The 13655-nt window shown below is 53.8% G+C and overlaps 1 protein-coding gene and 1 long non-coding RNA gene across 5 annotated transcripts; one reads left to right on the top strand and one right to left on the bottom strand.

The window, feature by feature from the left end:
• The first annotated feature begins 4440 nt into the window (after positions 1–4440).
• On the top strand, positions 4441–13655 carry TP53INP2 (tumor protein p53 inducible nuclear protein 2). 4 transcript variants are annotated; one of them, XM_082746182.1, is made up of 5 exons: positions 4908–5000; positions 5494–5603; positions 8885–9061; positions 9575–9743; positions 10279–13655. In XM_082746182.1, exons 3-5 carry the CDS (start codon positions 8938–8940, stop codon positions 10532–10534), a joined length of 549 nt encoding a protein of 182 aa, XP_082602308.1. In that variant the 5' UTR covers positions 4908–5000; positions 5494–5603; positions 8885–8937; the 3' UTR covers positions 10535–13655. The 4 variants fall into 4 exon arrangements, with proteins under 4 accessions (XP_082602305.1, XP_082602307.1, XP_082602308.1 ...); XM_082746179.1 differs by lacking the exons at positions 4908–5000; positions 5494–5603 and adding an exon at positions 4441–4679 and having other exon boundaries at positions 9455–9743; XM_082746181.1 differs by lacking the exons at positions 4908–5000; positions 5494–5603 and adding an exon at positions 4441–4679.
• LOC309872260 lies at positions 5612–8864 on the bottom strand. Its single transcript, XR_014315755.1, has 3 exons — positions 8754–8864; positions 8195–8218; positions 5612–6266 (listed from the first exon to the last, which is right to left on the bottom strand). It is a non-coding gene; the product is annotated as an uncharacterized lncRNA (long non-coding RNA).

Consider the following 13655-nt stretch of genomic DNA (forward strand, 5'->3'; position numbering starts at 1 on the left):
ATATGTACTTAGACTATTTCTATGCACAGTTGCATATACAGAAACATGATCTTGGGCCTCAGGAGTCTGAGCCTCAATTTCCTCATCTGGAAAATGGGGATAACAACAGTGTCCCTCTTGGAGAGTTACAGGCATACAGTAAATGCTCAATAAATATAAGCTGCTAATTACATTAATCCTGAAGAATCCTACAGAATCCTTGGGTCTTGACCCAAGGAGATTCAGCTGGGGGAGAAGGAGGAGTCCCTAGGCCAAGGAAACTGCCAGAACAAAATCCTGGAAGCAGGAAAGCTGGTGGTGATTCAGAGTAGGTCATTTGCATAGGGTGTGTGTGTGTGTGTGTGTGTGTGTGTGTGTGTGTGTGTTGTGACAGAGAAGGCTAAATGAGCTGTTAAGGGCAGCTGTACTCACCTGTCCAGTCAGTACTTACTGAATGTTTACTGGGTTCCGGGTACCATGAGAGCATGGCTTGGTCCAGATGGAAGGGAGCCAAGGAAGAGTGGGGAGCAGAAAAGGGCAGTGGTCCAAGCTGCAGGGGGCCCATCTGCTTCTAGAAGAGAGGCTGCCTCAGCAGGAGGGAACCCAACTGTCTACCTTCTCCTTCCCAGCCTCAAAGTTGGAGGCATGCAACCATTTCCCTCAAAAGTTCTAAATGTGGGAATTCATATAGGGCACCCGAGCAGCTTACTTGGGTATTTGTCCACACTCAAACATACCCAAGGGACCCCAAAGTCACCACCCCATCCTCATACTTTGGGCGGGTGGACTTCACTTCCTGTCACCTGCCTCCTGTTCCTGAAATGAATCCTGTCCTGATTATCCCCTCCTCCAGGGAGGACAGACACACACACAAATGGCTGCCTGAAGGAAGGGACTGGAGGCAACGTTTAGGAAGCCACGAGCCAGCCACTTTGCAGATGGGAAAACTGACTCACCCAGGGCGCCAGGCAGAGAGCCCAGGATAGACCCAGGATTGAAATTCGAATTTACTCATAATCCGGCCAAGGTTTTTTCATGGTGTTCACACACACACACACACACACACACACACCCTCAATTTAAACACCTCTGAATTGAATAACAAATCTGAATAGAAATTCTGGAGGTATGGCCCCTGGTTAAGGTATAGGCCAGTCTGTTGGTGGGGAATTGGGGAATTATGTCTACCCTAGCTGGCTTTACCAATTAAATTTTTCCCCCCATCTGTCTCTGTTCCTCCACCAGTAAAATGGAAAGAATAATATCTACATGAGAGGGTTGTTGTGAGGATTAAGTTAATTATCAACAGGGGTAAGGACTTTGAATAGTACCTGGCCCATAGAAATCCCTATAGTATCATAATTAATATTTTCATTTAACTATAGTTCTGGGGCTAGTGGGGGATAGGGGGAAGGCTGTGTTTCTAGAGTGATCAGGGCTCTGGGTTTTGACTCAGATTCCAAACTACCCACTGGTCTTTGCCTCAGCCTTGCCCTCTACCTGAGAGGGGAAAGGGGGAGAGACCAGAGGCAGTTCTCCAGAAGACGCATCTTCAAGTACAGTCACGGTCTCGTGAAGGACACACCCAGGCTGACTCATCTCTGCCTTTTGAAGTGGGGGGCCCCAAGCCATTGGGGATCCCCCAGGGTTTGGTGAGGGCAAGCCTCAGGCCCAGACAGGAATAGGTTGGCCTCTTGACCTCCAGTCCTGGAGCCCATGAAGTCGGGCAGGTGCTTCTATCTGAGCAGGGATTGGATAGGCACGGGCATCTGTTAACTCCATGGGAGCGAGCTCGTGTGCACGTGTGTGTATGTTTGTACATGTATGCCTTCATGTGTATGTAGACTCCCGTGTCTGTCCAGCAGTGGCATTCTCTAATTGGAAACGAGACTCCAGGATTACCGCTAGAAGGATGCCTACTGCCTCTTTTCACAGCTCTCGGGCCCAGACCAGGATCCCAGAATACTAAGCTCTCCCTCCACCAGCGTCAGTAGATGACTCTGCTGTTGTATGATTTTAAGCAGTTGCCTTGACCTCTCTATGCCTCCGTTTCTCCACTATCAGATGAAGAGTTTGGATGAATTAAGATCTGGGTGTCCACCAGCCCTGATAATAAATCTGCAGTGGAGCATGATGAGTCCTGGGGTTCCAGGAGAGGACTCCATTGGGCTAAAGCCCCCTACTTCCCCAGGTCCCTCTAACTCCACAGAGAAAAGGAAGACTGGAATCTGCCCTAATAGCCTGCACATGGGGTTCAGCGAAGGCTGGGAGCAGAATCCAGTTCACTTGGGCTATCAGAATATACGCTTGGAGCCCCTTTCCTGGGCTTGGGGAACTCAAATCCTGTGCCCAGCAGAATGCTTGCTATAGCAGAGGAGAGGGTCCAGGTGGGGCAGGGGTAGTATATGGACAGAGATTATGCCCTTGGGTTGCCAACCACCTGTTTGAGAAGAAACATACGCACACACATGCACACACACAGACACACACACACACACACGCATAGTCATCACCACTGCTTGTTTATCGAACAAATAAATTATTGTCCATCAAAGTAGCACTGGACCTATGGGCGGGAAAGACTGCCTAGAGGAAGAAGGGGTGAGTAGAGTCCTGAAGACAGAAAATACATGAATTCAGAAAGACCTAAGTGGGCATTCCAGGCTGTGGGAGAGTGCTGAAGAGACAGTGAGGGACACGCTGGCACTGCGCTGCAGGTAGGAGAAGGCAGGTGGAAGCAGAAGAGGGCGGGGCTGGCCCCTGAAAGGCTACAAATCCTGTGTTCGGGAGCGTGATCCTGAGGGAGCCACAGAAGTTTTTAGAACAAACGGGGTGATGGGAGAGGCGTGTTAGGGATTATTTGGTTTAAGTCAACAAGGAGGTCAAGAGAGGATATGAAGCAAGCAGGAAGTAGGGGTAAAAAGCCAAGGCTCAGGGTTGCACAGGAGGAGGACACGTTGGGGACATCACTCCAAGGGCCAAAACACAGCTCTCCCCTCTCCTCCCCCACCTCAGAAGCCTCTGGGTATTATCTCCTGGCTCCTTCTCCTAGTTACTAGGGCTAAGGAGTCCCTCTGGAGCTTCAGACTAGGCTGGGACAGGATTTTATCACTAGAGCATGAAGCTCCTGCCTAGCTTACTCTCTGCCTCCTGCTGGGCCAGATGGGCACCCCCACCCGTGCTGCTCTACTGAGAGGGGACCTAGAACCTCTCATGCTGGAGATCTGGAGGGAGTGTATTTGTGGTCTCTCCTCAGGTTATTTCCCAGGGCTTTGGCAGAGGTGGGGTCTCAAATACGGGATTGGCACAATTCTGAGGGTTGAAAGTTTGAAAGAATCTCTAGAAGCTTGGATTTGCGTGGATATTTGATGGAAAAGGAAACTGAGGCCCACAGAAGTAATACGCCTTTGCTTGAGGCCACACAGCAAGTTTGGGGACAGTCAGGACTGGACCTTAGTTTCCCTGGAGAGGCAAAGGCACTCTGGGGGTTAGATGCATGTAGAGAGTGAAGAGGTTGGGGCCAGGAACTATGGGTTCAGACCCTGGTTCTGCTATTTATTATAGTTTGCAACCTGTAAGGAATCAGTTAGGCTCTCTGAGTCTGTGTCCTCAACTGGAAAATGGAGATAATACTCACCTCTGTTGTTGTCGTGGAGATGAAAACACAAAGTGCTAGAGCAGGGTGCCTGGCGCTCAGTGTTTAGTAAACGTCAGGCAGCCGTCTGGCAGCCGGCAATGCTGGGTACAATGTTTGCTGGATGCATTATTGAAAATGAATCCTCAAAGTGACAGTGAGATGTACGAGCCTAAGTTTCCCGGTGTGTAAATCGGGACAAATAAACCTTGCCTTGTCACTTTTCTGTCCAGTCCTGGTAGCAATGTGGATTAAATAAAGTCTGAACGCTCTCTAGATGAGCTATTCAGCCCAGGGTAATTCCTCTCCGAGTCCCACTCGGCAAAATTGCCCGTCAGCCTCGCCAATTCCTCTACACTCCCGGGTGTTCCCCTGGAACCAGGGAAGGGGATGTCCTCCACCTCTCAAGCCTGTCCGACTGAGGAAAAACAGAAACAAGAGGGAGAAAGAGGAGGGAGGAGGTTGGTGGGGAGCATGGAGGTGCACGGACGTTGGTGTGGAGTTGACAAAAGGGCTGGGGGACAAGGATAGAGGATGCCAGTGAAAGGATACGGGGGGGGGGGCAGTGGGTACGGAGGGAATGAGAAAGATGGGGATCTCGTAAGGGGTGGGGGCTCTCCTCAGTAAGAGGTCCGTGGGTCGCCCTGCGGCAGGGAGTCGAAGCTCCTAGCAGTGGCCTCCCCGGGAGGCCCCCCGAGGCTCGGAGTTGGGCTCCGGAGCAGGAGCCACTAGCCAGCGAATCGTGGAGGGGGTAGGGAGGGGGTATCCGCAGCCTGGGATTGGCCACCGCACCGCCGGCCGGTGACGCGAGGCGGGCGGGCCCCTTTGTGATGTCACAATCAGCTGTTTGAACGTTCCAATTTGTGCCGTGAGCCCAGCAGCGGCCGCACAGTCTCAAAGCCCCGCGGGCGAGCGCAGCAGCTGCGAGCTTCCGAGTCGGAGCCCCGCCGCCTCCCCGTCCAGCCCCCGCGATGCAGCCCGGCCTGTGATCAGCACCGACGCCGGGACGCTCCGCCGCACAACTACCTCAGAGCCACCCCGCCCGCCGCACTGCCCCCTCCCCCAGGTGAGTCCCCACGGGCTTCGGCCCAGGGGGTCCTACGTCCGGAGACACGCCCCGCGGTCCCAGCTCCCGGGTCTTTGTTTCCGCCCGCGGCCGCCGGGCTGCATTCCCGTTTTTTGATTGGCTGCCGCAGGCCGGTAGACCGTGACGTCTCCCTATTTGCATATGACATTGAGACGTCACCAAGGCCGCACCGCCCCCCGGCTCGGGTCGCTTGTCCTCCCCTGACCCAGTAGGCGCTGGGTCGGGGCTGGGCCCACGGGTGAGGGACGCAGAAAGGCAGCAAGACCGGAGGGGCCTCTGCAGTTTCCTAAGCTAACCCAGGTGTTGGGGGCAGGCCTCCGATCCCGGACTTTCTCCTTGCCTTCGCGTGGCGCTGCTGGGTCTAGGCTGTGGGGGAGGGGGGGCGGTCTTCAAGAGTTCGGGGGCAGTCCAGAGATCCAGCTCTAGGTCGTTGGGCGGCACCAGATGGCGGAATACCCTCTCTCCAGCTCCAAGCTCTGCACCCCCCGGGGACAACCCTAACATCTCCCTCATCCCTGTTCTCTGCCAAGCTTTAGCTGATGTCACTCCCAGCCCCCAGGAGAAACTGAGGCCCAGAGAGGGGAAGTTGATTACCGCAGGTCCTGAAGCCGATTAGAGTCATGCCTACTGAGTGAATGACAAATACATCCGCCACGGCACATGCCTGGTTGGAACTCAGTACAAGTAACAAGTTACACATCCTCCAACATTGGGCATTGACTCTACCTTAGGCTCAGTACCATCCGAATTCGATAGGGCTTTTAGGTCCCCTCATTCCTGGATCTTTTTCCAGGAGGTCTCTGGAGACAGGGTCCCCTTTTGTGGCCTTGACCCTCCCTCTGTACCTTGGAGCCCCGGAGCCCAATAAAATCGCTGCCTCCCAGCTGTTTTGACCACAGAAAGGTGAGTCATTGGCTGCATCAGGGTGTCTCCATGGGCTGACTAGGGGTGGGATGGAGGGTGAAGGTTCCCTCTGTTTGGCCCTTTCTTACCTTCCCAACCCCCAGCATGTCAGAAGGACTTGACCTGGCCTAGTGCTGGTGATGATGAGGCTTATGCTGCCCCTCTCTCTCTGCTGACAGAGAGGGGCTGGAGAAAAAAGTAGGAGGAGAGCTTCCGGCTTTCCAAGTGGATGGGCCCCAGAGCCTGGGCCAAGAGTCCCATCCGAGCTGGCTTTGCTAAAGGATGGGGTGGGGTATAGATGGCTTGGAGCTCAAGTGCTATTCTGGGCACAGCTGCTGTAGTTATTAAAGGGAATGGTTCTCCCTGGAGCAGGGCTGGGAATGTGAGAATCAGGAAGCTGGCAAAGATGGGAAAGAAAATCTGGGAGGCTCCCCGCACTGTGGTCGTGAGAGGGGGCGGGCACTGGTTGGCTGGTGCTGCTGTCATTCTTGGCTCTGTCACTTACTTGCTGTGTGACTTCAGGCAGGGAGCTTCCCCCTACCGGGCAACCTTTACCTGGATCTGGGGGTAATCAGAGGAGACACTGCAGGTTCTGCTGCACAGCGGCTGCTCTGGCAAATGCCTGGTAAATCTTGGTGTCAGGAACTCCAAGCCTTTTTACAGCTGGACAGAGGGGTTCTGAGGTTAGCAGTGACTTGGTTAAGTTCTGACTCCTCTCTGACCTTCCTAATCTTTCTTGCATCATTACATTTTGGCGCTTGTTTGCTGAGGCTTTCCTGACTGTATTCTCTGGACTCAATGTTTCATGCCCTGGGGCTCCACCTGCCTGGCCACCACCTACCTCTATGTCTTTGGATAGACTTATTTCCTTGGATTCTCAGGTTGTAAAATGGGCCAGGTGAATATCATGGGCCTGCAACAACTCTCAACTTCGCTTTCATCTTCTCACTGAAGTGGTAGGTCCTTGCAAGGAGGGTGTGCCTCATCAAGGCTCCAATCTTCCCTTCCTTCAGGAGGGGTGGAACTTTCTGGATTTCTGGTAACTGAGTCACTAATTCTCTGTGGCTAACAGATGGGTGGGGATATGTGGCTTGTGCTGGGCAGACACTAGTTGGGGGTGCCCAACCTTTTATAATCTCTGTAGGTCTTCCACCCACCCACCAGAGAAGCCAGCACCCAGGGAACACTTCCTTCTAGAGCCCAGTGTAGGTCTGCAAATGTGGAAAATACTCTGTTTATAGAGGTTGGATGATTCTGGTGGGAAGTGTGAAAACATACCCAAGGAATGGGAGAGGTAGCAGCAAACATAAGAATACCTCGGGTGGCGGACACCTGGGTGGCTCAGTCAGTTAAGCATCTGCCTTTGGCTCGGGTCATGATCCCAGGGTCCTGGCATCAAGTCCTATATCCGGCTCCTTGCTCAGTGGGGAGCCTGCTTCTCCCTCTCCCTGCTGCTGCTTGTGCTCTATCACAAATAAATTTAAAAAATCTTAAAATAAAAACCCCCAAACCTCAGGAGGATTAGCAATAAGTGTAGGATGCCTCCAGGGAATGGAAGGGTGGACATGCCCCCAGGGAGTTCTGCAGGAAGTGTGGAATGATCCCCAGAAGATGGTGACAAGTGTCTCAGTGGCAAAATGGTTGACCATCTTCAGAGGACAGATGTGGAGGCTCAAGTTTTGGGACATATCCAGGGGACTCCCAGCCAGGCCTAGTGCTAAGGTAGACTGAAGTGGGGAGGAGGACAGATCTCTAGCTGCTTCCTTGGTGTCTCCATTCCTGGAGCACGGGTCTCCTTCCTCATTTTCATCCAGGCAAGGACTGATTTGAGGAGCTGGGTCCTGGTCCAATCCTCAGTGCTCATCCTTAAGGGCTCCTGAGGTCTGATAGGCCCCCCCTTCATCATCACCTCCCACTGACCTGCTGTTTTTCTGGGGCCAGCAACCTGATCTTCCTCCTAGCCAGGAATGCTGCCCTTGAGCAGGAGCTTAGGTATAGAGGGTGAGAGGGGGGAGGGCCCAAGGGAATAGGATCTTAGAACCTTGTCAGACAGACACAGTGAGAGCTGTGGAATCACATGGTAGCCGTCCTGTGGGATTTCTGCCAGCTAACACTCTTCAGGCCACACAGGCTCAAGTAGGTGCTCTTAATCTTTGGGATCAAGGAGTGATGTTAGGAAATCAGGATAAAAACTTCTTCCCAGGGGCACCTGGGTGGCTCAGTAGTTAAGTGTCTGCCTTCAGCCCAAATTGTGGTTTCAGGGTCCTGGGATCAAGCCCCACATGGGGCTCCCTGTTCAGCAGGAAGCCTGCTTCTCCCTCTCCCACTCCCCCTGCTTGTGTTCCCTCTCTCACTGTGTCTCTTCTGTCAAATAAATAAATAAAATCTTAAGAAAAAGAAAAAAGAAAAACTTCTTCCCAGAAAAATACTTTGGCCTCCAAATTAAAAATGCCTAATCTAAACTAATGTCTAATCCAGCAAAGGCAGTGGATTATAGTGGTTATGGGTGCTGCCTCTGGAATCTGACTGCATGGGTTTAAATCCAACCTCTGTGTCTTATTAGCTGTGAGATTTTGTGCAAGTTACCTTACCTCCTGGAGCCTCAGTTTCTTTACCTGTAAAAAAGGGATAATAATTAGACCTACTTCCTAGAGTTGTTGTGAGAAATACCTGTGGTGATATAGGTAAAGTGCTTAGTACAATACCTAGCACATGAATGTTAGCTATAGTATGACGATGATAATAAATAATTGCAGTACTGGACAGTTTCTTCCTTGCTTAGAGAACTTGGAGGTCCAGCTGGGATGTCCAGACCTCTGGAGACCTTTCCTGATAGAATGTGGTCTTATCTATTACTCCGTCCATGTCCCTAGAGGGGGCAATAATTTTAATAACTACTAGTAGATTGGTTTACTGAATGCTTACTCTGTGCCTGAGTATGACTGGAAGCACTTTGTGTTTGGTTCATTTAATTCTTATTAGAGCCCAGAGGAGGATACTATTATTAGCTCATGGAATTCCTGTAAGGGCCCAGAGGAAGGTATTTTATCATTGACACTTGACAGATGAGAAAACTAAAGCACAGAGAAGTTAAATAACTTGCTAAGATCACACAAAAAACAGAAAAAGGCTGAAAGCAGACGGACTTACCAGAACGTGCACACACCGCAGAGCTTCCCCACAAATCCCTTGCACTGGGTGGGATCCCGAGCGGAGCTGGGAGTCAGGGGTAGTCGACTAAAGTCAGTGGGGGTTCTTGACTGCTTCTGTGCACCTCCCAGGTTTCTATACTGCCGGAGGACGCCCCCCGCCTGAGGCCTTTTCATCCTAGGCCATGTTCCAGCGCCTCACCAGCCTCTTCTTCAGTACTCCCCCTCCCCCCGAGGACCCCGAATGTCCCCGAGCCTTCGTCTCCGAGGAAGATGAAGTGGACGGCTGGCTCATCATTGACCTGCCGGGTGAGACCTGGGTCAGGACTCTGATTCCTGGGCCTGTGGCAGGCGGCCGAGCTGCGGAGGGGAGGGGAGCTGCTAAGGGACTGGGGAGTTCCTCCAGCCTACTGGGCAAATGGGGTCTAGACAGTGACACTGAAGGCAGGGGAACAGGGCCCCATCCCATTACAAGCCCGGGCGGTCTCCTTGGCAGCGCAGCGTTGGGGCCCACACCTCACGTGCCCTAGGGCAGCTAGTCGAGACTCCTGGCCCGTGGGTGCCCCGTGGGCGCGGCGGGCGGGGCTGCGGGTCTGACTAACGATGCCCTTTCTCTCCCCGCCCCATTGTGTCCGGTGTGTGTGTGTGTCCCTCCCCGCTACGCCCCCTCCTCCGCATGGCTCCCCCTCCCGCGCCCCGTAGACAGCTACGCGGCTCCACCTAGCCCCGGGGCCGCCGCTGCCCCCGCAGGCCGCCCCCCGCCCGCGCCCTCCTTGATGGACGAGAGCTGGTTTGTTACCCCTCCCGCCTGTTTTACTGCAGAGGGGCCCGGACTCGGGCCCGCCCGCCTCCAGAGCAGCCCCCTGGAGGATCTCCTCATCGAGCACCCCAGCATGTCCGTTTACGTCACCGGCAGCACCATAGTGCTGGAGCCTGGGCCCCCTTCCCCGCACCCCGACGCTGCCCTGCCTGACGGCGACCTTAGCGAAGGGTGAGCGGGCCGGGGACGTGGCCTGGAGACCTGGCTAGAGACTGGGGAGCAAGCCCAGGAGCCCGCCCCGTTCGGAAGGGGCGGAGCCTTTAGTGGCGTGTCTTAGTGGCCGGGGGCGGGGACAAGGCTCGGAGCGGGCCTGAGGGTAAAGGGGCGGAGCCTTAAGAGGGGGCGAGGCCTGGCTTCGTGGCCCGGGCGGGGCCTGGGAGAGACAGAGCTCGGAGGCTTGGAGCTGATTTGGCCGAGGGGCCTGGCGGAGCGCCAAAGGGGTGGGGCTTTCAGAGGCTGGCCAGCAAGGTTAGAACCGAATTGGAAGTGGGGGCCGAGCCTTCCCTGGAGTCCGGTTTACCTGTCTCGGGGTTTAGAACTGAGGAGGCATCTTCAGGTTGGCTCGGAAGAAGGGCGAGGCCATAAGCCCACAGGAAGGGCCTGGGCGCCCTGCTAAGAGCAGAGACAGTATTGCGCCAGGGCAAGGGTGCGGGAACTGGGTGGGCGGAGTGTCCGGCCCTGACCGAGCCCTGCTCTGTCCCCGCAGGGAGTTGGCGCCCGCCCGCCGCGAGCCCCGGGCCCTGCACCACGCCGCCGCCGCCCCTCTGCCGGCGCGGGCTGCACTGCTGGAGAAGGCAGGCCAGGCGCGGCGGCTGCAGCGGGCCCGGCAGCGGGCCGAGCGCCACGCGCTGAGCGCCAAGGTGGTGCAGCGGCAGAACCGCGCCCGCGAGAGCCGTTCGCGCCGGCCCAAGCACCAGGGCAGCTTCGTCTACCAGCCGTGCCAGCGCCAGTTCAACTACTGAGGGTCCTCCGGCCGAGCCACAGACCCCTCGCCGACTCCCGACCCCTGTCGGGTCCCTCTGCCGCAGCCAGTGTGTTGCTCGAGGAGCGCCCGCAGCCCACCTGGGTTGGACACTACAACCTCCCTCCTCCTCAAGTGAGGTGGGGTGCTAGCCCCTCTCCCCCCACCTCGATTTTCCCACCTCTGATCCGACTCTGAACCCCCTCCTTTCCTTCACCCTACGACCCCCCATACCTGGCATTTAATCCTCCATGTCCTTCCTCCTTGACACTCCATCTTTCCTTCCTTCTCTGGTCCCTGCCCCCATCTCTGCCTTGACATTCCCCTTCATCCTTGCCCCCTGGTCCTGTACCTCTGGCCCACTCTTCCTTCCGCTAGCCTCTTCTCCCACATGTAGCTCTTTAACCCGCCTTCAAGCCCCACTTTACAAGCCTCACCCTATCTCATGTTTGGCACTATGCTCACTCCTGTTCCCTTATTCATTCCCAGTAATTCCCTCCCAAATGGATGGGGGAGTGGACGCTGAGACCAAAGGGTTCTGCCTTTAGTCTCCTCCTTCCCTCTCCCCTTGGAGTTTTTTAGGCCTGGAAAGGTAAAGTATGTGGAACAGGACTGTGAGATGTGAGTTAAAGGGAGAAGGTGGAGGGAACTGAGGGAAAGAGGCAGCCTACTGGAAATGTAGACAGGACATACAGGTTGAGAAGCTGTAGGGAGCAGGGCACTGCACCATGGGAACTGGCACTGTGCTTGCTCAGAGAGGCCAAGCCCTCCTCTTGGGTTTGAGCCTGAAGTCTGCCCCCACTTCCCTTGCCTAGAATCCCAGTTTCCAAATCTCTTCCAGAAATCCACCCCTCTGCACTCCCCTTAGTCTGAAGGGCTTAATATCTTGTTGCCCTACCCTCAACATGTCACCCCAGGGGTAGAGGCTGGGCAAGGCCCTGCCATCCTGACCATCTGTTCACATGCCCAAGGTGCTAGAACTAGTTTAGGAGAGATGCAAGCCAGAGGGCTTCTAGGCAGGTAAAGTGCACACCCCAGAGTAAGAAAGCAGAACAATACTGGGGAGGACAAGCTGTGGGGTGAAGCCATCCCAAGACTAACAGCTCAGCCTTCATGTTGCCTCTGGCCTTGTATTTCACACTCTACCTAGGATGACTAATAAAAACACTCCTGGGTAGGAAGCCAGGAGCCCCACTGGCCCAACCCCCAAATAGTTCCTATCCAGGGTCGGGGCCTCTGGGGAGCCTCTCATTTCCTCCCCCAGGGCTATTCCTTTCTAGTCTGATGGGGAGAAATGGTTGCCCTATGGTTCCCCTTGCCCTCTCCTCCAGTTAAGTAGCTGGAGGAGGGAACCTGGGTGAGAATTCCTGGGTGAGGCAAGAGGGGACACAGGCAGACAGTGTTGCCCTTCTTGTGGCAGGAGTGAATTTTGGGCTCAGACACCAGCAACAGCTTCTTGGGATACCCCGAGTTGCTTCCCTTTTCCTCTAACTGTCCTCTTCTAGTGTGTGCTCTTTTCTCCCTTGAAACTTTTAAGATTTCCTGTTACATACTAACATCGGTCTTCCCCCTCACTCCAATTCCAGGTTTCTTGGCCTCACCGCCAAGCTGAGGCTTGGTGGGAAAACTGCGATCCCATGAGGGTTAAGGTAGTTGCCCTCCCTGATCCTATAGCCCCAAGCCTCAGGTTGGGTATATGGATAAAGGAGCAGGGTAGCCCCATGGTTGCTGGGATGGGGACAGAGGAAGTTCCGGTTGGGGTCTCCTATTCACTAGAGTAAACCAAATCTACAGTAAAGGCAGATCAAAGTCCCTGCACCAGTCCACTAGTGCGCCGGTAGTTGATAACCTTGCTCCTCTGGCCAAGGTTCTCCTGCAGTTATAGCCTGGTTGGTTTTATTCTTCCAGCTACCCTGTGGTCACTTCACAGCCAGTTAGGGTCTTCAGCACTTCTGAGAGCTGAACCTCCCTCCCACTCTTCCTGCCTACTCCTCTGCTGCCAGCTGGGGCATAGGCTCAGTCCTGGGCAGTCCCCATGATCCTTCTGGGGGGGGGGGGTGAGTTATAGGGCATTTGGTTCAAATTTCAAAGGCCCCTCCCTTACCTGTATTTTTGGAGGCAACTATAGTTCTAGAACCCTGCAGTCTCACCACCTGGCTGGTTGTAAGGCTCATGTGTTTTTGTACTTTCCTATAGATTCTGTAGCATTTGAGTGTATAGATTTCTAAGAACCAATCTACTCAGTCTCCTGCTAGTCTGACTCCTGAAGCATCAGACCTCGTCATACTGTATTGACTGTGTATGTGCCTTTCACCTTGAGCATGCTTCAGGATTTTCTTTTTTTTTAAACCACAGAACTTGAATACATGAGGGAACCTGAATTCACAAAGTCCTATGCAACCTTAGGAGGGGGTGAGAGAGTCTGTCTTGACTGATGTTTTCAGAGACTGTGGAGTAGTTTGTATTAATTGATGTTAATACTACCAGCACTTTGCCAAAACTGAGTATGTCAGAGGGACCCCTGTTTCTAGAGTGAGACCCAAGACATCAAAGGGCGACTTACAGTAATTCCCCAATATGTCTGTGTGCTCCCTTCAAGCTGGCTGTCACTTTCCAGCTTTTGCCAGTTTGGCCCCAACAGGGTATCAAGTGTGTATGAATGCAGTTTGCTGCTGTTTTGGGGTATGCCTGCTCCCTAACCCCCACCTGGAACCCTGATCAATTTGTTCTGACCTATAATGTCTTAGGTGCAACAGGGACCCCACTAGAGCTCTTGGATGTCTTCTCAGATCCATGGGGCTTTAATGTGAGGGGACTGAATGCAGACACACCGGAGCCCCTTGTATCTTCCCTCTTGCCCTGCCACCTAGTTCCACATGGAACCAACAAGCTGAGTGTATCCCTCTTAGGTGTTTTGTGTTGAGACTGACTGAAATGAGAAGACTGTGGATGACCATGTTGTGACATGTTGACAGACTCAAGGACATAACCACCTCAATCCAGTCATGTGGCATGCCTGTGTATGTGTATAACAGGATTCTGATTGTTAGGTTTTAATGTTATTCCTCTATGGGAGAAAAAAATTAATATAAAGAAAAACAAATAAAAATCTATTTAAAGCA

The sequence above is a fragment of the Mustela nivalis genome (genome assembly GCF_964662115.1).
Source record: "Mustela nivalis genome assembly, chromosome: 8".
NCBI classification, from domain to species: domain Eukaryota; kingdom Metazoa; phylum Chordata; class Mammalia; order Carnivora; family Mustelidae; genus Mustela; species Mustela nivalis.

Excerpts from the sequence above, each read along its gene's own strand:
- TP53INP2 (XM_082746179.1), top strand. The coding sequence starts at position 8,938 with ATGTTCCAGCGCCTCACCAGCCTCTTCTTCAGTACTCCCCCTCCCCCC. Across the intron at positions 9,062-9,454 it reads GCTCATCATTGACCTGCCGG|ACAGCTACGCGGCTCCACCT; the intron begins GTGAGACCTGGG and ends CGCGCCCCGTAG. Across the intron at positions 9,744-10,278 it reads GACGGCGACCTTAGCGAAGG|GGAGTTGGCGCCCGCCCGCC; the intron begins GTGAGCGGGCCG and ends CTGTCCCCGCAG.